At 40.9% G+C, this 22,680-nt stretch overlaps 1 protein-coding gene across 2 annotated transcripts in view; it reads right to left on the minus strand.

The window, feature by feature from the left end:
- Positions 1–2,025: 2,025 nt before the first annotated feature.
- The window catches only part of HSF2BP (heat shock transcription factor 2 binding protein), a 30,713-nt gene continuing 10,058 nt past the window's right edge, over positions 2,026–22,680 (minus strand). For both annotated transcript variants that reach the window (XM_053971671.1, XM_053971670.1), the window contains exons 4-8: positions 21,851–22,000; positions 17,840–17,978; positions 16,388–16,505; positions 11,839–11,942; positions 2,026–2,844 (exon numbers count right to left, since the gene is read on the minus strand). In XM_053971671.1, the coding sequence (XP_053827646.1) occupies positions 2,636–2,844; positions 11,839–11,942; positions 16,388–16,505; positions 17,840–17,978; positions 21,851–22,000 (720 nt within the window). In that variant the 3' untranslated portion in view covers positions 2,026–2,635. The remainder of the gene's footprint in view (positions 2,845–11,838; positions 11,943–16,387; positions 16,506–17,839; positions 17,979–21,850; positions 22,001–22,680) is intronic.

The following is a 22,680-nucleotide window of genomic DNA, read 5'->3' on the forward strand; positions in this document are numbered from 1 at the left end:
ATGGGGTGTAACAGGTTCCTGTGAGGAAAGCTGCAGTGATTAGGTTCAACTAATTGTACACAGCCCTAGACCCGTGGAGGAGCAGGAGGGGCTGGTCCCTGGCTCCATCAAATGGGGGATTAGGGAAGGAAGAAACCTGAAAAACAGCAGAATGATCTAAATGCTCATCATGCAATCTGCAACTACTAATGTCCATTTCATTTCATTTCATTTCACTAGAACATTTAAACATGAGAAACCTTGAACATTTCAAATACTCTGGAATGTTAAAGGGACGGGCTTATCCCTGGCTTTTATCCACTCACCTTGTTTCAGCATCATTTGACTCCAGTCACACTTTTTTTCCAACAAAAAAGTATTATGAATTTACTTCTGTGTGGTAAGTTTCCCTCAAATGCTGGCTTTTTCTTTTCCATAAACTCAATTCATTGTGAACACCTAGAAAAAGTAAGCTTAGAGAAAACACACAGACTTTCCTAGAGAAGTGTTTGACACAGGTTCTTCTCTGATGTTTCTGATACTTTTTCTCTCTAGAATTTTTAAATATACAGTGTATTTCACAGATGAGGTGACTTTTTTCTTATTTTTCAGTCTTGCATAATGAAACACTTTTTATATAAAAAAGACTTTCTCGAGGTTGGTGGCTCATTGATGATTTGGCTCTGAAGAAACAGTTCTGGCAAGATACACCTGAAAATAAAGTCATCTGGGAGATGCTGAAAGATTATCATCAGATCTGAGCAGCTTGCTAGGGAAAGCTGTGTCTCAAATCACCACTTTGAGCATGGCTGACCATGCCAGTGGACACACAGTGAACAGTCCTGATTGCTTTGTTTCCTGATTTCACATGGAAATGAGGTGCAGATGCCAGTTCCTCTCATAAGGTGGAATCTGGCCCATCACCACAGTTTGCTGACCTGGTCATGAGCACCTGTCACCCCCAGCTTGTGCACAGCACACTGACCTTTGGACAGTCTTGGTTTCAGGTGGGGAAGGGCAGGGAAATTTTCAAGAAATATCTCAAATCCACAGGACATGAGGCTCCATTAGCTTTTCTGCTCACAGAACTTTATTTCTTTTTCTGTTATTTACTGGCTTCCAAAGTTTGATGAAAGACCTTTGTGAGCAAATAAATCAATGCAAAGTGGATGATGCCCTTCAGTGTTTCTTAAAATCAAACACTTTCTTAAGTTGATATTCCAGGAAACTACCAATTATCATTTTGATCCCTTTAGGATTAAACTCTAGGAGGATTAACTAGGATAGCAAGATAAGGAAACAAATCCAAAGAAAGCACACTTTACAGAAGATTTAGAGCCTTTCACAAATCTGCACTTGGTAAGTTCAATGTAGTGCTGAATCAGACATGGCAGAACCCTCTGCAACCCACCTGTGTATGTGAGATCTTAATCTTCATTTTACAGTCCCAAAACAGACTGTTACCATCCACAGCATCTCAGCCAAGTAATTTCAAGCTGATTTATTACATTTCTAGCTCTAAACATCCATCATTCTGCAAACAGCCTAAAGGGAGATGCCCTATACCTTAACTTACACATTTTACAGTCGTCTCCCTCTAAAGCTGTCTGCCAATCATAATATTTAAATCCTATGAAATTTACTTCATTTTTCCTGTAATTTGAAGTCCACACTGTATTTTGTTAACACACTGGGTATCCAGATGAGGTGCAATAACTTTAGTATGGAAAAAGGTGCTACCACAGCACTGCACTTCTCATTTGCTGTTCCCTTGAATAGCCTCACTTAACTGCCTCTGCTTCTGACATCATGGAAATGATTGCTATTATTTTCTAAATACATCATAAATTCTACCAATATCTAGCACCAAGTGCTTGTATTTACCCCTGAGATAAGCAAGCTGTACTCAGAAGCTTCAACAAACCCCAGGTTTGTGAGGGGCTGTGATGCTGCTCATGACAGAGCAGCAGCTCATTTTAGCTTCTTCAGCACACAACTGAGTACCACAGACAACAGCAATTTATTTCCCTTCTCAGGGCTTTTAAACAATAGCCCATTTTCTAGCATGCCTGGCAGCAACAGACCAGCTTGACTTGCAGTTAAGAGTGAATATGAATACAAATTTTGAAAGCAGAATCCATTGCATGCTACAGAATTTCAGTTTTCTTTTATTACAATAAAAGAAAGAGAGAGGTGAGAAATAACAATAAAACTGGAACTTGGGGTGCATTCTGACACACAAGAGTTATGAAAGGCAGCAGAGTTTCCCTCACAGTACAGTAATTCTTAAGGATGGACCAAAAGGATTATTTACCTCTGCAATGAACTGTTATCAAGGAATGAGAATATTTTACCCCATCTAGACAGCAAATACACAATATAACTATAGACCATTTTGGAAACCCATTATCAATAAAAGTCTCTCAAAGAAATTAAGCCTGTCCCATCTCTACCAGACCACCCAAGGTTTTATTTGGGTATCTAAAACCCAACAGGTTTTCCCAAGTTGCATTTTAGTTGGGTTAATTCGAATTCCCGAAAAGGATTTTGTCAGAGGAGCTTAGGCAGAGGTTTTTTTTTTTTTCAGTCAAGCCCATCTTCCAACAACTCTTGTAGCATAAAAATACAGTAAAGACGTAAGCATCGTAGAGCTCTTCTATGCTTCGTACTCAAATATTTTAAGATCCTCAAGGAGTTCTTTAGCGAGCGCCTGCAGCTCTGCATTGCGGCTCTGGGACAGGGCGACGATGCGCTGGAAGGGCAGCGTCTCGCGCACCTCGGCGCCCGACCTGGCCAGCACCTCCGGCTCCAGGAGCACCGACTGCAGCAGCCGCAGGGCGTGGAGGCAAACCTCTGTGTCCGGGTCTAAAAGCAGGGGAGAAAAGCATCCAGGGCTTGTTAGAAGCGGGTCTGAAAGGATCCACCAGGTAGACAGGGAATAATGGAAGCGTTGTAATTCCCAGGTGCTGTTTGCTGCTGGCTGGCTGGCTCTAGGAGGTACCTGAAAACCACATTTTTGTCCTCCCTCAGCAGCTTCTGCCCAGCAGTGTTTGTGAGGGAGAGATAATCAGGAACCTTTCTCTTCTTTTTCAGATGTTGAAACTGCTGTACAGCAGGGAATTTATCAACCTGAATTTATCCAGTCAGTACCCAGGATGTACTGTTGGATGCAATTCAATTTAAGAGCAGAACAAACTGTATCCCATGATTATTCAGACTTAAAAAACAAACAGACTAACAATCTGCAGTAAATCATGAGGCTTTTCTTTAATTTATTTTTATATGAGGCTTTGGATTTCCTCAAAGCTCAATAAAATATTAATCTAAATAAAACATTCTAGCAACCACATATCAACCTTTCAAGTGTTTAATTCAGTCTGCACCAAATTGAAATGGGTATTGAAGCACTGCTGCTCAGGAATGTGCCAGGAAAATGCAGCAAAGACCTTTGACTGACTTAAGCCAGGAAGACATGTAATAACTCCACTGCTAAGAACACAGGATGTATTTTTAATTACTGAAACATTAGGAGCATTACATTTTAATCATTCGCAATGGCCCATTTGCATTTAGTGGTTTACAGCTTTATCAAAAGCGTGTGGTAGAAAGACTTCCCTATCCTGCATATTTCAAATGAAAACATCTAATATATTTTTACAGCTGAAGCAGTTATTTGTCCCACGTGCCATGCATTTTTAATGTGTTTTTCATTAGCATACCTAGTCTTCAGCAAGCTTTTGATAAAAGATTGTGCAGAAAGGTTGACAAAATTAATTCAGATCACTTTGAGCACAACATCACCAGAGAGACCAAAATCTCACTGAAGGACCATAAAACCAGCACAGTGATGAACCAGAGTGCACTGAGTTTGGAGGGGGTATTTAGTAGGGCTAAGGCAAGTTCTTTCCTTCCCTGGCTTATTTCACACATAACACTGGTGACCTGAAAAAGGACTGAGAAGAATTACTCATTAAAGCATAAGGGTTGAAAGCACTCGGGGGGCAGAGAACAGGATGTGATGGACACTGAAGAAGACTCTGGATTTCAGCATGAAACTCACTGCTGAGATGGGGATTTTTAAGTAGTTCCCAAAAGCACAAGGCTGAAAGAACAGTATTAAAGATTGTGATGTGTGATCTACACCCAAAAGCCAAGCACTCTCTCTCTCTTCTCCCATCTTCCATCATAAATGGAAATAATCAAGTGTTAACCTCTTGAGAAAGGAGTTCTACTTTCTACTGCAAAACCAGCAGAGTGGGGTATAATCTGAGGACACGGGTATTGTCCAAACCCAAAAAATAACATGCATTTTCTCCTTTTCTGGGCATGTTGGACAATTTGAAACATGTCAGATCAATAAAGGCCCTGTGATTAGTGCCGCAGACCCATGGCACAGCCACTCTTACTGCTGACACCCAGGCTGAAGGCCCTAAGGAGTCTCTTTCCATCATCACCTCCAGCAGTACCTGCAGGTGCAACTTTCTGAGCGATGAGTACTCATAACTCTTGGGGAAATGCTGCAGCTCAGCCTCACAGACAGCAAGACTTTATGTCCAATTTCCTGGCCAGCAACACTTCAGTGAATCCTTTTGAAAAAACCTAGGCACAAGTTTTGGTTTTCAGACTTATTCTGACCTAATCAAAATATGACTAAAAGCCTTGAATTTGTCTTCCCTTGCCTTCCATTTTTGCCTCCATGCCTTCCACACTGTGTATTTTTAATGCCTATTTTTTTGCCTGATACAATGTTCAAACTCTGCACAGATCACCTCCCCCTTTTTCTGTTCTTAGTATTATTCTACATTTATTCATTGGAAATCGCAGCCACAAACTACAGCCCAAATAGGTAAGAAGAAGGAAGCTTTGGGGAGTGAAATCTATGTAGTTCATTTACAATCTTCCTCTGTGTTACATTATTCCTCCATGAAATAAAGCCACTAATACTTTTAATGGCTTGCAGTACTGCTGGGAAGCTTCATATATGTAAGAGGAAAAGAGCTTTGTTATTACTACTGTTACAGGAATCAATATTAGTGTTATCTGCAAGTGTTTAAAGGCTGTAGAAATTAAAGAATCGATCAGGGGAGATGCCTTAGCAGGGGAGCCAAGAAAATGAGGATCTGTAGGAGATCAAGAAATGATTTCCAGCTTGACAAACAAGAATGTTTTCCAGTAAGAGCAGAGAGGTTCTAGGAAGAATCCCCAGCAGCAGCCAGGGAAGCTCAACAGCTTGAGTCACTCAAATGAAGAACAGATTAGGCACGCGGGCATCCAGCAAAGGAAGGAAATGATCCTGCACCAGAAGATGACTTAATACACATTTAACCTCAGATTGCCATTGTTTTGAATGTATTCTGAGATGTTCTGGGTTAAATACATACATATGCCTTAAAATATACTCCCTGAGGATTACATGTGGTTTTGAGAATACTACTTATTGAGGATAATCATGTTTCCTAAGAGGATTTAAAAAAAATACCAGAGAAATCATTCTCTTGTCTCCAGTATCATTAGGGACATTTTCTAAAACCCCTTTCTACAAAGCACTCAAGAGAAATGTAAGGAATCTTCATTATTCAGCATTATATTTATGTCAACAGCTTCCAGATTTAGTCATTTCTACACTAGCTGCGTAACATTTCGTTCGTACAAGATCAAAAAAATGCTTTAGCTGTAATCAAATCAGTGCATCACATCCTCCCAACCACCAGCACACACATCTCCAACTACAATTTCAAAACTATCACCATTATTTCTGGAGGAGAGGGGGAGAAATCAAGCTGCTTGCCTCAGCCAGGCATAGCACAAACCTACCACCATCGTAAGGTGCTGATGTAATTTTACCAAGGTGTTGAAACTGCTGGAGCTGGCTGACGTCCTGCAAGCTGCCAGCTCAGTTTGATGTCACTGACTTACAGTCACTGACAAAAGGCAGCTGATAACGTGGATGGATTTTAGTCACATCTGTCATTAGCACCAGGCTCTCAGATGAACTGTCCCCTACAGCAGTGTTTTAAGTAATTGCATTACATCAATGCTGAACAGCTTATCCACAATTGGCTCCGAGTTGTGTGAACTCAATTTACACGTGGCCACACCATCCTCTGGCCACCTGAATGTAAGATTTATTGCCAGCACACTGTTTACAGCTGTGCCTGTGTACAAGAGCACTGAAGTTCTCAAGGCCAAGTGCAAGGTCCTGCTCATGGGTCGGGGCAATTCCTAGCACAAGCACAGCCTGGCGGATTCAGAGCAGCCCTGAGGAGAAGGACTCAGGGGTATTGGTGGATGAGAGGCTGGATATGAGCTGGCCATGTGCACTGACAGCCCAGAAAGCCAAAATTGTCCTGGGTTGCATCCAAAGCATCATGGGCAGGAGTGAGTCCAAAGGAGGGACATAAGGATGATCAGAGGGCTGGGGTACCTCTGCTATGGAGACAGGCTGAGAAAGTTGGGGCTGCTCAGCCTGGAGAAGGCTTCAGAGAGACCTTAGAGCCTCTTCCAGTGCCTAAAGGGGCTACAAGAGAGCTGGGAGGGACTTTGTACAAGGGAATGTAGTGACAGGACAAAGGGCAATAGCTTTAAGCTGCAAGAGGGGAGGGTTAGATTAAATATTATGAAGAAATTCCTCACTGTGTGTGTGATAAAGCACTGGCACAGGTTGACCAGAGAAGCTGTGGATACCTCATCCCTGGAAGTGTTCAAATTCAGGTTGCATGGACTTCTGAGCAACTTGGTCTAGAGGAAAGATGTCCCTGCCCGCAGCAAGGGGGTTGGAATGAGATGCTCTTTAAGATCCTTTTCAATTTAAACCATTCTATGACTTTACAATTTCAAAAGCTTCTCACCACTGCTGTAGATATGATTCAATTCAATTCCTGTCTGATTCCAGCAGGAAGGAGAAATCTGCCTCTCAGCCTTTCCTTGTAATGAGCCTGTCAGACTCTCTGTGTTCACAGCATATCCAACAGAGACAGCCACGGCCACAGCTTCCCCTCTGTGAGATCTCTTTGCATTGCAAGGGCTGGCAGGGCTGAGGCAGCATCTGCAGCAGCAGTTTTCCAGACATTTCTATACTGTTAATAGGTCTGAGGAGACAAGAAATGTTGTGGTAAAGATGCTCTGAGGGGAAGGAGCAGGGAGAACACTGAAGTAGAAAAAAAGGCCAAGCTTTGCTGCTGCAATTCTTACAGACAGAAATGCACTTTCTCTTTACAAAATTTTTGCCCCAGCTCCTGTGTTACAGCTGAGTTTCTGTCAGTCTCCTCCCTGGCTGGGTGGTTGCTCCCACATAGAGCTCAGCTAAGAATTCCCCATTCTCCTACAGAAACACCTTGTCATGCTTTTATCAGGGAAATCCTTGAGAGAGACTCCCAGGATCCAAACTGAAGCAGCAATTCAGTCCCAATTTGCCTGGCCTCTACTCGGGATGAGAGTGAACAGGAGTTTGCAAAGAGCTCTGTAGCTGGTGGGTAACACTGCTCCTCACAGAACATCAATTTGCATGAGCTGCTAGGCAGGGCAAGGACCCTGTCAAGAAGCTCCTGCTCAGATGGCAAGGACAGCCCAGAGCTCCATCTGGGCAAGCAGCTGAGTATGGAAAAGGGCAAGCATTCCAGGAGACTTGCCATGGCCACTCTTCCAGCCTCCCAGATAACTGAGGCTCAGGGGACGCTGCGTCAGAGCTGACATCCCTGCACTTACCCAAATGGATGTGGTCTTAAAGAGCAATCCTCCCCTTAAGATTAATTTCATCATCTGAAGAACAGCATGAAGATGAATCAGGGGCAGTTTAGGCGGGATATCAGAAGGTTTTTCAGCCAGAGGGTGGATGGGCACTAGAATAAGCTCCACAGGGAAGTTGTCAAAGCCCCAAGCCTGCCAGAGTTCAAGGAGCATTTGGACAACATTCTCAGGCACATGGTGGGATTCTTGAGATGTTTTGTGGGGTCAGGAGTTGGACTCAATGATCCTGATGGGTCCCTTCCAACTCAGCATATTCTATGGTTCTATGACAAGAGGATGAAATTGTTGAGCACTTGAAAGACTGATTTTGATTTATGAACCAAAATTTCTTTTAATATAGACATCAGTTTATAAATATGATGGTTCTGTTTGTCCAGATGTTTTTTAAATAACGCTGCCATGCAAATAACCTGAAATTTCAAAAGCTCTCACAGCCATAACAAATTTAGACAGAAAACCTTCAGAGTTAGTAATGAAAAGCAAATATTGAGGGTACAGGCAGCAGAGTGAAAATGTGCTTCATACAAGCATTTTTAATAGAGACCATCATTTGCAAAGAATTTGGATAAATGTTGGATTTCCACATGGAACTGTGGTGGAGGACACTGAAGGGTAAGATCTAAAATTAGTCCTATTTCTCTTTTTGTGTTTTGTTTAATGAAGTACCTGGAGCAATTTCCCAGCTATGAACAAGAAATGTCACTGACAAAGTGTCTCTGAATTCCATGCTTTCTCAAGTATCCAAAGAGACAATTTTTTTAAACTGCCTGCATTCTAAGAAAAGCAAAGTGGGAAAAAAACCAAATAAAGACACACAGTGTTAAAAATACCCAATCAACCAAAAAACCTCAACCAAACAGAAAGTAGAGAAGAGCCTAGACTCCTTTTCTCCAGCACTCATTTGTTAGCAGATGTTCTGCATGATCAAAACTGAAAAACATTAAATTTACTCTTTATTATTAATACCTGAGCTGATTGTTATTTCTTATTCTTCAAGAGATCCTTGGCAGAGTAATGTTCTAATCCACTTCTTTGGGAGTTACAGAATGGAGGTCTTAATTGTATCTTTAGATGGAAAACACCAGAAAAAAATAATACTGACAAATCTCAGGTGGATTTCTACCCAATCTGATACAGGCTTCTTTTTCTGTGGCTGAGGACAGGGCTTCTTTAAATCTGAAAGTTATGTGAAACCCTCAGCCAGGACACCAACACAAGGACAGCAGCTGATGGGGGAAACTAAAGCTGCCTATTTTGTCCACGATGGGAACAGCTGCTCTGCAAACAAATGGTGCTCCACAAGAGGAGAACTCTATTGGTCCCACAAGCTGCTCCATGGACAGAAATCTGACTCATCATTCACGTGCTTTATGCTGGTGCCAGGCTGGGAAGGTGTAGGCAGGCTGATACCTACACAGAGGATTCAGTGATGAGTGTTGGTTATTAAAGGGTGTCCATCTTTTAGAAAGTTTTAAAAAGGCAGAAAAAAAAAAGGAATAAAAAGACAGCCCACCTCATGAAGTGATAAAACTACAGAGACCTGCATTATCTTCAAAAAATGTGTCAAACATTTGGTTTTCTTCTATGATCAGTACAGCCTCCAGCAGAAAGAGCTCTTAAGAATTCTTGTTAGTAACAAGTCACACCAGCTCATCCAAGTTTCCCAAAGACAGTAGGACAGTTTGCTGTTAACATTCTTACTCCATTAGGAACCTTTATTAGATATTTTTCTCTTCTTTCTCTTCCAATCGGTGTATTCAACATTGAGGAACATTTCTGTCTCTTCCAAAATGCTGAGACAACTTGAATCAAATCCCTCTTTGCCTCAGATACAACAAAGGGAAATAAAGAAAATCAAGTCAATTATTTTCCTCTCTTCATCTAATGGGAAGGACATTCTTCTTCAGGGGACAAGGACAGGCAGAGACTAAGAACTCAGAGAAGGAATTTGAGGGAGTTATCCTCAAGGCAGTGGGAGAAAGATGGGCCTGATGTACAGGCTGAGGTCATGGACATTTGGAGATTGACAATGGAAAAGCAAACAGGATGATTCTCTGAAAATAAAAAAAAAAAAAAAAAAATCAGAGGATGATTTCTGGGGCCTCTCTTAGTGGGAATGGTGATAAAAGCATACAAAACTGGAAAGCTGTCAGGTCATAAGCTTTCATTGTTTTAATCAAAACAGGCTTTGAAGAAGCTTCCTGCAGGCAGGCAGCACATCCAGGATACTCTTGCCAGCACAGGGCAGTGCTCTACTCTCCCGCATGGAAAAACAGGACCTTATACTGTAGCAGCTCCAGGTGTTTATGAGCTGAACCTTGGCTAGCAGAACCTGAAGATGCTCGTCAGGGGAACAGGAGAGGAGCAAAAGTGGGAGGAAGCTACTGAATTTTCCAAGTAGAGACATTTAGAAATATATTAAATGTTGGAAAACTATGGAGATCTCACACAAAATGATGGGAACAAGATCAGGTCTTGGATCTGACCCCTCATCTGATACCCAAACCAGGCAGTTCTCTCTTGACAGCAAGCAGCCTTCCTGCAAAGTCAGGAATCTGAACCTGCAGAACTGCTTTATCCGAGAATCTTCCTCCCTTGCTGTAACTGGAGAAGTTTATTATCAAAAAGTTAAGGAATTAGCCATGATCATTCTTCTTTCTACAACCCAGCCATAAGCAATTAGCACTTCCAAACTGCAGAGTAGTCTTTCCATTTATTTCCATTAGTAGCTGCAAATTAATTATAAATGTTTTCCCATTTCATCCTCTTACTTGACCTAGGAGCCTTTTTCAGACAACAGACTGCATCAAATTATTATCTTTTTTGTTTTATCACAACAATTGGAAGGGCATATTTGGGAACTCATAGACAAGATTCTTTGAGGGTGTTTTGGGTTGGTATTTTTTGCTAGAACACCTTATTTATATATTAGCCAACATAAATTAAAAGGAAAACCTGGACTAAGACATGTAAAATTTCAAAGCACAGCTGAACAAAGGACCATGTATTTGATGTTCCCTGAGGATCCCATTTTTAACAAAATATATTAAAAACCCCTATAGAAATGGTGTTTTCCCTTACAAGGATTACTTAATTTCCTGAGACCTTGGAAGAGAGAGCCTGTGGTATTTCACAGCAGGAAATTATTTGATGAAAAGCTTGAGCAGTTACATTTTCTGTAAAACAGTTAAGGGAACCATGAATTATACAAATGGCTTTCAGTTTACCAACCCTAACCAAAACTTTTTCAAAAACTCAGCATCAAAACAATGTCTGCAAAAATCAGATGCAATCTCTCTCATTTTAGCTGCTCTAAGTATTTACCAGTCGTACTTCAGCAAGGTTTTAGCAGCACAGAGGGATAATTAACCTCCCCAGTCCTGTCTGCACACCAGAATCTCCTCATAAATCTTGAGAAAGCACAGGCAGGGCAGTGTCACAGCTCTGTCCCCCTGCTGTCCCTCCCGAGCTGTGCACGCAGCTGCCAGCCCAGTCCAACGTCAATCCCTGCTGGCTCCTGCACAGGGATTTGAAGTCTCCCAGAGAGCAGAGCCTTGATGTCACTCATGCACCTGACAGTGACAAGTCCTTGACGTCCTTGGAGCCCTGCACTGGCCACAGGCATAGCTGGGAATAGCTTCTCAGCCCTGGAGCCCCAAATCCTATTAGAGCACAAGGCTTCTCTCCAGAAAGAGACGCTTCTGCAATGAGTCAGTGAAGTTACAGACTTGGCTTCTTCCCTCCAAATGTGTACATTTTCCTGTGTTAATGGTAGTGAACTGATATGTAGTTTCCCTTTAAGGTTTATTTTAAAGCTGGTATCAGGAAACAAGTGGCTTTTTTTTAAACCACTTCATTAAATTTCTCCATTCCCTATTCTTAAATCTACCACCCTTAAACTTCACATTAATGGAATATTACATACAACGTCAAAAATTTTGTGGGAAATGCACATCTTCTCCCTCCATCTATTTGCCTTTTATGTTTACTTTTATTCTGTCAAAAGCGAATCAGGTTACAGATAAAAATTTCTGGTTTGCTATTTGCAGTATCTATTGCAATTCTACAAAATCCTGAAAAACCAGAGTTTACAAGGTTTTTAGAGCAACTTACCATTCAACAGCCACCAAAGCAGGGGAATAAAACCTGGACTTTCACTGATGTACTTCAAGCCTTTCAAGTTGATACTCACATTGTAAAGTGACATTAGCATTAGCCTAGAATTGAAAGAAAGGACATCTGAGGGCCTTTGATTTCTTTGCATGCTTCAGCACCTTTTGCCATTTCTGTCAAGTATATACCAATGCAGAAGCCTGTGCTAATAATTTATATTTAGGTAAGAGAGATAAATCCCAAATTATATATAAGCAAGTTGTGCAAACCTTTGTTTCTACTGTTAAATAACATATTCCAAACAGGTGGAAAAGAGTAAGAAGGCCTCAGGGAGGGGCTGGAATGTTCTCTGTTCTGGAGCCAGCTTGGCTACTGCTCTCTCTCATGCCTGTGTGTCACTGCACTGCCACCATGTCCACACAAAAGGGAAATGATAATTCCAAATGGACTTCACACCTCACATCTAATTCTCAAACAAGGTTTCATTACTTAAGCTCCTATGCCACCAGCAGACTTTTGGACACTCTGTGGACACCTTCAGAAAGCAGAAAAGGCAGTGACCTATTGCAAGCAAAACTGAGTTTTAAGAGGTGTCATTTATGTACTCTGAGTTGGATCACCTTGATTATTAAGGAGAAGAAAGAAGGAAGAGCAGATTTATTAAATCTACTGCACCAGTGGCCACTGCCAAGCAGGGAGAGGTACTCTGGATCTGAAATTGCAGCTGGTAAAGGCCATACATTGCTTTTCATCCAGCCCCTGCAGCTCTGGGCTTCTAGAACAAGCTCTGACAAAAGAGCACAGCACTACCTATAGTCAGCCAGAATGGAAATGATCAATAAACCATCATCTTATAAAAGCAATGTTAACATTTCTAGAGAATGTCTTTCACCCTTAATCTGTTTGACATTTGCAGTTAGAAATAAAGTGACGTAAAAAGGCACTGCTGTGTTTGTATTTTTATTTCACTTGTTTGCTTTGTGCAGACAAAAGGGACTGGTGGTGGTGATCCAGAGAAGTGCTGAGGTTTTTGGAGTGCTGGAACACTCCATTAACATGCAGAGGCATATTAATATATAACAGCATATTTAATTAAACACACTCACCTAGACACAACAAAGAAGCATTTCCAGGCCCTTTACAACCACCTTCACCTCCATTATCACCACATTTTAGTAAATATTTTTTGCAATAATAATTGCAAAAGTGCTTATTGAAGCAAACCTGACACAAATGATTGTTTACTGGATAAACAATACTTTCTGGTGTAGTTTTCTAAAATGTGGAGTGAGTCTTAATTATGCATTTCATAATCTTTCTACTTAGACAAGCCAAATTTAATTAACATCTTGTACTACTGTATCTGTCAATGCTTTGTTTAAAATCTAGAACTAAATGCACAGCTAAAGCTCTTTCCTGTCTTGTTAATACATGGGATTAGTATATACAATGTACTATTATTTTAAATATGTCTCTTTACTGACTACTTTAAACTGCCACAAAAGCAGATTTGAATGTTCTTAACCATTTAATTACAGCTACAAACAATTATGTAAATGTTTATTGACTGTGTAACAATTACAAACATTGAACAAACCCTACACCAATGAGAAGAAAACCTGAAGTCTTTCCCATCTGCTATTTCAGAAAGGCAAGGACACCCCTGAGATTTCAGTCTCAGCACTCAGGTCAATGCCTGGGATATATTTATTCCATACTCACAGACTACAGTGGATATCACAGCAGTTTTAGAGTAAGTGACAGGTTCTCCCTGTACATTTTTTTTTTGTTTATATATTCATCCAAATAAAACAGAGGATTGCTAGAACAAGAAAAGAGAACTTGTCTCTTTATCAGCTTACTTTGATACTGCTGTGCGTAGAACTGGACTCATCGTTTCCCCTGATTTGTCATACAGCAATGAAAAAGATTTTTGAAAACAAAAGCTAGAAAATAATTGTAAAATCTCAGAACTAAGCAAAAGATAACCACAGCACTTAAAATTAAAAGCCAAATTTTTTCTTTAACTGATTGGATTATAAGTTAATGTCTTCCCATTAAACACCAGGTTATGTTTTAAGAAAAATACATTGCATTTCCAGAATAATGAACAGACATTTTCATCTGTGAGGTGTAGTTTTAAAAATGTATCTGTCTGTATGAATATGTATATAAATGTATATGTAAACATTATTTATGATGACTCCAGAGTCCATCTTCACCTAACTTTGAAATTGCACTAGAATTTATGGAAACCTTCATATCCTTGTCTCACAGTTGTCTTTCATTTTGTCCTGGCTTATGCTCCCTACAGGAGGAGAAAAAGGAGTTCTGATACATCTGCTTATGAAAATGCTGATTAAGGTTAACCAGCAGCTAAAAAACCTTACATTCAAAGAACAATTTAAAAACAATCAACCACCCCCCCAAAACCCTTCTTTTCTGGGCTGGAAAACTGTAAAACTTTCCGAAAGGATAACTATAGTGTTAGTTAGGAACAGGTTTTTCAAACTGAACAGTGACAAGACACATACAATGCTCATAAAAAAAGGAGGAGCTTATGTTGATTATGGACATGAAAGACAAACACAGGGAAACGTTTTGCACTAAAACATTTGAGTAAATTAGGCTCCCTCATTCTCTGACAAGGCCATGAAGAAATGTCCTTTCTGGCATTTGCTTTAATGTCAGAATACACCATTTTTTTTAATCCAATGGCAAGTTCAGAGTAAGGAAAAAGAAAAAAATGCTGGTTCTGTGGGGATCAGAAAATATCATCACTGCACTGCATTCAAGCTATTGTAACATATGCTTAGTGTTTCTCACTCAACAACCACCTTGAGCAACCTCTTATCCAAGCTTCCCTCCATTTGTTAGCCTACCAAGCTGGCCCCTGTTGAATTCCTTGCCACCTCATGGGATTGCTCTATGTATATTTTACCAGCACTGCTATATTGGCAGGCAAGTTTACAACACCATGGGTAATTCTTCTGCAAAGCAAGCAGATTTTGATGTATAATAACAAGCAACCCAAGATATAAACTCAAAAGAAAGGCCCTCAAATCCAATTACATTAATACATATAAAATGATGAAAATAGTTTATCTGGACTCATAGACATGTATCCACCTGAAATTCAGTGTGTATGTGCGTAGGAACATCTTCCCTCCTCCTCTCAAAGCCCTCTTTTGTTTTTACCCCATTCACAGATTCTGAAACAGCATGGATCCTCTTTTCAGGGTTGTTTTTTGGTTTTGGTTGGTCTGATTTTTTTATACACATGAAGGCACAAATTACCTTTTCTTTAGTAAACTGAGATTCTTGTACAATTCTTTCAGTTGGGATGTTTTCAAAAAAACCCTACCACTGACCTTCAAGCCCAATGCTTGGGAAACAGAGCACATAACTGAACTCAAATCATCAAGGCACTATCTACAGCACAGGCTGTTCAGCTTTCCCCTCACCACCCAACAGAGAAAGGCAAACACCTTCAGAGGGCAACTCGCTCCCCCTCACATGAGCAATCACCTGACAGCACCATCTCCTCCCAGTGAGTGTGGGAAGGAGCCCAGGCAGTCAGCAAATGCTTGACATCCCCCTCTCTGACAACTGAGGTTAGGCAAGATAAAACCTCTCCAAAGTGAAGAACGGGCCTGATTTCATGACTATCACATCCAACCTGCCTGATTGTGTGCCTGGATGTGGTCAAGTTACCGTAGCTGGCTGGGCTGCTGTTTGTCAGCTGAGCTCTGACAGCTGCCCGGGATATGAATTGTTTGTGTATTTATGAAAAAAACACCACAGTGCTCAAACCACCTTCATGAACAAATGAACCAGGTGTACAGAACCAGTGCCCACACTTCAGCAGATGAGCCACTCATTAAGCAGTAATTTGCTCAGCCAAGGCCATATATCCTCAGCTTGTAAGGTCTAGGAGAAAAAGGCAAAGACAATTGTTTATTTAATCTCTCCATCAGCTGAAAAGCACTTTTGCAGTAGCTGAACTGTGCAACAGGGCCTTCCCTTTCAAGCTGTATTGCAAGGTCACTTTACAGGCATTGCCTCTTACAAACTGAAGTGTGTGGCGAGTCTGGCTGCTAAAGAGGCTAAAATGATTCAATTTTTGCTCTCAGCAGCTCCATAACTCATTTTCTTCACTAAGGACATGTGACATTTTACACTTCATATTAGGAGGGAATAAAAATGAGTTCACATTTCCCACATCTTCTCTGTTGTAAAACTTGCTCTCACACCTTCCTTATTCCACATCAAACTCAAGGCCCCCTCCCAAGCTGGAAGAGGGCACCCCTGCTCACCTTTACAATATTATGGTGCTTAAGAGACTTCCCAAGAGACACAAAACCTGGATAAAGTTTTGTAGTCAACCCCAGTATATCTGCAAGGAACACAACTGGGAAAAGAGCTTCCAAAAAGTATGTTTCCTCTCCAAGAAAGGAATAAAGGGGGAGTGGGAAAATTACTGTCATCACTTGAGCTACACTGCAAGATAATGCATTTCATTTGAAAGGGGCAAGAAAAGTCAACATACACTTTAAATTTGTTACAGAGTCCTGGCTTCATATCTCCCAGGAGATGCATCATCGTGTCCAGTAATTCCCGACTGGAACTGACCAGGAACTCACGGCCACATGCCAGCGCAGCCACATCTGTGGGAAAGCCCAAAACATCACCAACAATCGTGTTTCAAACAGAAGTTTATGCTAAGTATCAGGACCACTAAAAAGACTGGTCAGCTGTGAAGAATGAACTATGGCATTGATATAAATTTCAGACTACATTCACCTGTATAGCAAATACTGAACAACAAACACTTATCCAGCTCCTTCAGAATTCTGCATTGGTAACCAAAGCATTTATTCAGAGTGCCCAGTGTCCCAATAGCAACACAGTAAACTGTGAAACAAAAGGCTCTATTCATCCACAGGTAATGTGTGACTGTAACAAAGCTGATCATTATAGGTTCCACTTCAAAGGAACAGGATTGCAGAGTTTTACAATCACTCAATTCAGCATATCTGGTACATCATACAACCAAAACTCTTATGAACATCTACTCAAAAGTTGTTTTCCTACCTCTCTGCAAGTGTGGCATTATTTAAGCACAAACCAAAAGACAAAATTATTTGCAAAGGCTACTGTTTCCTTTATTATTTTCCCTTATACCTGCCTACTCAGTACAGTGGCATAATGCATCACATAATAATTTTATTATTTTATCTTTATTGACATCCCAACAGCTAAAAATCCCACATTCAGAAAAGCTATTCATTCAAGAATCACTTATTTATACCAATATCCACTGTTTTGTCTATCTTGCATCATGTCTTCAGTGTAATTTTGATAGCTACAGTTTCACAGAAATTCAGATGATGTATCAGCCTCACAGCCTCCCAAACCAAGCACAGTCATTCTACAACAGATACATGGCTTTTAACTTATTTTCTGGACCTAAAAAAAATATTTAGTATGGAAGTCAGGTTTATAACCTTCTACTTCTCTTATACAGTCAAAGTGAGATGTATCTGATAGTAACAAAACTTTTAAGCATTTTCAAAATCCTTTAGTCCATGCCTTAAGCTGGGGCTGATCTACTTGCACCATCTGCAATTTGTAATCTTGTAGATGTTGGCATCACTGGTGATTCACAAAGGAAATTGCTCAATGTGTACAAACTAATGTGAGCATACAAGACTGGTACAATGGTCCTTGTTTCATTCCAGACTGAGGGATGCAATAGGAATTTCAGAACTCAATGGCTCTTACCTGTCTATTCCTTCACGATGACACAGGCAGCACAGAAGTGCCTGTAACAGAAGTGTCAGTAACAAAATTTGCTAGAACTTTAGAAAACCAGAAAGTCACCCATGATATCAACAGTGACAACTTAACTTTGAAAAGCTGTATTTACTGCAGCTCCTATGAGGCAATATACATTCCCAGTAGGTGTGCAATGCTATTCTGAGACACAACATTAACTTACTTGTTACAATCCCTGCCAAAGCTAATACAAACTGATTTTCCTCAGAATCCAAATCCTGCTGTTTCATGTCTTCACTTAATGACTTCACAAAGCTCTCCATGGTCTGGGCAGTGATTGTGAAAAACTTTACTGCTTTACTCTGCAAGTACGGAGGAGAAGAAGGATTACACACACTACAGCAACTATTATTATTAGATGCTACAGTAAAACTGGTCAATCTTCCAAATTATTAAAACATCCAGTTACTTGAAATAAACAACAGAAAATGCCATGTATTCACTGAGTGACATGTTTGATCCCCTAGTATTTGAAACCATTACCTTAGAAGAAAACAGGAAACTACTCAAGGCCGCATTTATTCATAAAACTGAACTACTGCCTATCTACCTCCTAAGCACACAATAATATATAAACAACTAGCAGAATTAAAGCTTATTATCAGAAGTGAGAATATTATCTCTTTGTTTTGCAGTAGTTGCACCAGGTGTTTCACATTCACTTGGCCCACTGCAGTAGCTTTTGTCAAAATCAGCTGAAGATTGGAGACCTAACATGAAATTCCTAAGAAAACAATGAAGTCCCCAGGAAAAAAAAGCGGGATTCAAATGGATCCTAATAGGACTCATTAATTGCTCAGTAACAGTAAAAGGCTATGCAGAAGTTCTTTGGAAAAGGAAATGGAGGTCTCTCCTGGGTCACAGATTGAACTAAGTCAACCATGTCACGTGAGAAAAAAAATCACCACAGCAGAGCACAGGAACAGGAGCACAGGCTGAAATAATGGGACATTCTTTTCCCCTCAGCTGCAATCCTGCTCCATTTGGGGGTATCTCAGCTTAGGGAGCACAAAGCTGGTACAAAGCTCAGGGCAGGTCAAAGAGCCTGGCCTGAGGTGCAGAGTCCACAAAGAGGGATGGAGAGACCTGTTTCTGTTTATTGGTAATTCTGACTAGTAAAACACTGCTGGAACTCTATTTCACACAGAGGATGAAGGCTTTCATAACCAAAATTGTGTGGCAGAGAGCCCATAATGCTGGGTTTCCCAGTGTCTTTAATAATTTTTCCAATTGTTTCATGAAGCAGATGAAACTTTTAGTCATTTCCAGCAGTGACCCAATGGGAGAGTTCAAGAAATGCCTGAACTTTTATTAATTTTGTAAAGTGACTGAAAATCTTCATACTTTTGGAAAATTACTGCTTTGACAGTATGTGCAAGCTAGAGATAGCATCTATTTATTCCTCCACTGCTGCACATTCACCATGTTAAAGATGTACCATTCCTGTTGGGTCACTTCAGCAAGAGGGGACAAAAAGCCAACACAGTATCTTCACAAATGATGCTGTAGCCCCAGAACAACAGGAATGAAGGCATCATGGAGAAAGAGGAGGAAGATAAGTGCAATTCTGCATGTGCTGGATGTAGTTTTTATATGGACACCACTCCTCAAAGAAAGCAATTTTAACACAAGCACTGACTATAGCTCAAGAAGCAAGAGGGTGTGAGAGAAAATGAAGAGCCCAATAAGTCATTATGAAAATACACATTCACATGGGAACATGAGAGTACTAAGCACCCTGATTAGCTGGTATGTTGCACAGAAAACAAGAGAAATCTTCTATCTGCCAACCTCTTGAGGTTTCACTGGTGTCCTCTCTGCTGATCCTCCTTTCCACACAGCCACTACTTAACTAGTGCTGAGCTCCAGCAGAGACCCATCAGGTTTATAAATAACTGCACACTCTGCAGAGTCCCTTATTAACTTGACAGCATTTTCATGGGACTGAAGAATGTCTCACCCACACATGTTGAGATAAGGACAGTTCTGAAAGCAGCCATTAAGGTGCTTGAGCTCAGATGGTGCAATGAACCCTCTGCTGTCTGTGAAACTCCTGTGTGAAAGCTCCAGGTAACATGAAAAATTGCTGCCACAAAGTATAAAGTCGTTTGTCACCATATCATACAACTGAAGTAGCAAAACACCTTGTAGGATCCAAAATTTCTCAAGTTGAAGCAAGTCTTGATGCTGTTCTGAAATCAAACCTCCAGGTTGTATTTTCATGTGAGAAGCCTGTCATATCTGGCTGAAGCTTTTTGAAAGACATCCAGAACAATCTCATGGAAATTAATTTACTTCTTTTTTTTGGTACATACAGGTAGGAAACCTTGAAAACTCTCTCATGGTGCTTCTCTGGATGTCTCTTCAAATTCTCTCTAGGAACACAGGCAAAACCAGCGGGCATCTCTCCCCCACTGCCTTGAGAACTACCTGTGTCACATTTTAAATCTGCTGCTTAATTCTGATTTTCCCAGCCCTTATGGACACAAAACTTATATTGGTCATTAACATAATTTCAGTCCATTTGCATTATGGGACTTGAAGAAAGACCTACTTCTGTATTGCTTCAAAGACTGCAAAAAGCTTGGGCATTGTTCTGCAAGGCATGACATGATTCTGAATCGATGCCACCCTTCCCCATGTGCTTAAATATCAGCAACAGTTTCAAAGCACCCTTGATGTTCTCACACATTCCATAGTTCACAGCACCTTCTCAGGGGAGGAGGGAAGAAGCTACAAGCTGTACAACTTGTCCCAAAATAACCCAAACCAAATATGTTGTATGACAAATCTCCATCATCTTTTAATGACCTGACTCACTGCCAGTTGCAATCTGTGGTTGACACAATGCCACACGATCCATTTCTGCTTTTTCTAGGAGTCTTGTTTCAAGGCACGTTTCTCACAGTGTTAAATGCACCATCCCAAGAAAATGATGCTTCCAAATGTTGCTCTGATCTACACCAGAAGTACAGCAGTTCAACAGGCTTTAATGATTACTGGAAATGACTAGAAGTACTTTGCATTTCAAACCAACCTAACCCCCGAAGTATTGCATCTTCACACTGGGGTTTTTTTACCTTCAAACAAATCTTCAAGCAACAGTTTTGTTTTTAACTAATTCAACTGAATATTAATACTTAAGACTGCTTTCAACAACCAGCCTTGTTCTTTAAATTTCAACTGTTTTATACAGTGTTTTACAGATGTTTTTCCTAGTAACTGCTGCTGCTTGGATTTGGAATCATCAGAAGTATTCATTAATAAGGCAGCACTGTACAGCTTTCTAATATACAATATAAAGTTGTAATTGTATTTTGGAACACCCAAGTAGAACAACTCTTACAAACACATTGGTTTACCACTTACTATAATGAACTAATCCTATTCACTCAGCTGTTCATCATGCTGCTGAAAAATCAAGCCAAAAGAAACTGTGGCATCACTTCAGTCAGATTAAATACAGCAATTCCTTCTCATGTTGGCTGTGTCAAGAATGAAAATCATATTTTTTCAGGCCTGTCGCCTTAGTCCCTCCTAATTCTATCAGCTGCACTTGCCAGTGAAATCATGATAGTTGCAATATTACCACTGTCCTTAACTGTTGTTGTTCTAGCTTTGTGGTTTGTTACTGATTTTTTTGAAAATACTCTACTTGCCCATGTTTAACATCGATGATTTAATTTGATCCACGAGCACTGAGGGTCTCAATTTCCAAGAGTCATTCACATATTAAGGCAGCAGAAAGATTTAAAGAAGTTGAGAATCAATGGATCTGTCTTTTCTGCACGGAAATAGCTCCTCCGAGCTCTCCACAGGCATGGAAACTCCTGCATGTGCCCAGGAACTATTCTCTCCTTCTGTTAGCTTGTGAATTAACATTGTGCTAACTATAGCCTTGCTTCCAGTGTGTGGTAGAAAACAGATAACCCTCATTTGGTAACAAAAGAAATAATTACTGCATTTATTCATAACACTTCACAGCTCCAACCCTTCTTAAACGAGAATGGATGATTCCCAAAGAACATGCAAACCAGAAAACGATTTTGCTGTCCAGTCAGTTTCTGAAACGCATCCTTAAAGTGTGCTCCACAGCAAGGCTCTTATTTTAAAGGTCCTTGTTTTAAAGGTCTGAGGGCATTCCCAGGAGTCAGTATTCACCTGCCATACTTACTCCTCCTAGAATAGATTTCACAGCCTCCTCATTGCTGGATACCCCCCAGAGCAAGGTGCACACTGCTGCTCCCATCTCTGTGCAATACTCTGCCTGCTGCAGGAGCTGCTGCTTGGCCTCGTTCAGCTGCTGCCGCAGGTCCAGTTTCTCCTGGAACAGCGTAAGGAAATTTTGGTTGCACTTCATGTCTCCCACACCAAGTTCCTAGGCTAAGGGACAGAACAAGAAACACAACCATGGCCATCTCTGAAAAGGGAGGGTAACCCAGAGCAGTTGCAGACACATTCCTTCTCTCCTGAGCTGTCTTTGAGTAGTGCAGGCTGACAGGAACCAGAAACTGTCCACAAGGTCAAACCAAGTGACCCACTGAGACTGAGTGGCACCTAGAGAAGCCTGACAGGAGACATCTCGTCCTGAGCAAACAACTCCATGTCTCTTCAAGAGAGAGGGGATTTCAGCATCAGGGGCCAGCCTTCCCTGACACCTTCCAAAAGATACAGGAAACATCTTACAGGAGCGGAGGGTTGTTTTGTTTTTCAAAACAGGCTTCTCTCCTAGCCAACACGGAACAGTTGCTGGATATCTAGGATAAATACTGTTGTCTCTTCCAGCTCTTTTCTGTTGGCATAGTCCTGAGCAGTAGTGGTAAAGCAACACAGAGTCCCAAAAACACACCTAAACCTTGAAGCTTGGAGGACCTTCCATTGCAAGAAAGCTGAGGCACCACTGTGCATCCATGAGATTCTGAACAACCTGATCTAGTGAAAGTTGACCCTGCCCACAGCAGTGGGGCTGGAATGAGGTAACACAACTCCAAAATCCCTTCCAAC

The sequence above is a fragment of the Vidua macroura genome, chromosome 2, assembly GCF_024509145.1.
Source record: "Vidua macroura isolate BioBank_ID:100142 chromosome 2, ASM2450914v1, whole genome shotgun sequence".
Classification (NCBI taxonomy): Eukaryota; Metazoa; Chordata; class Aves; order Passeriformes; family Viduidae; genus Vidua; species Vidua macroura.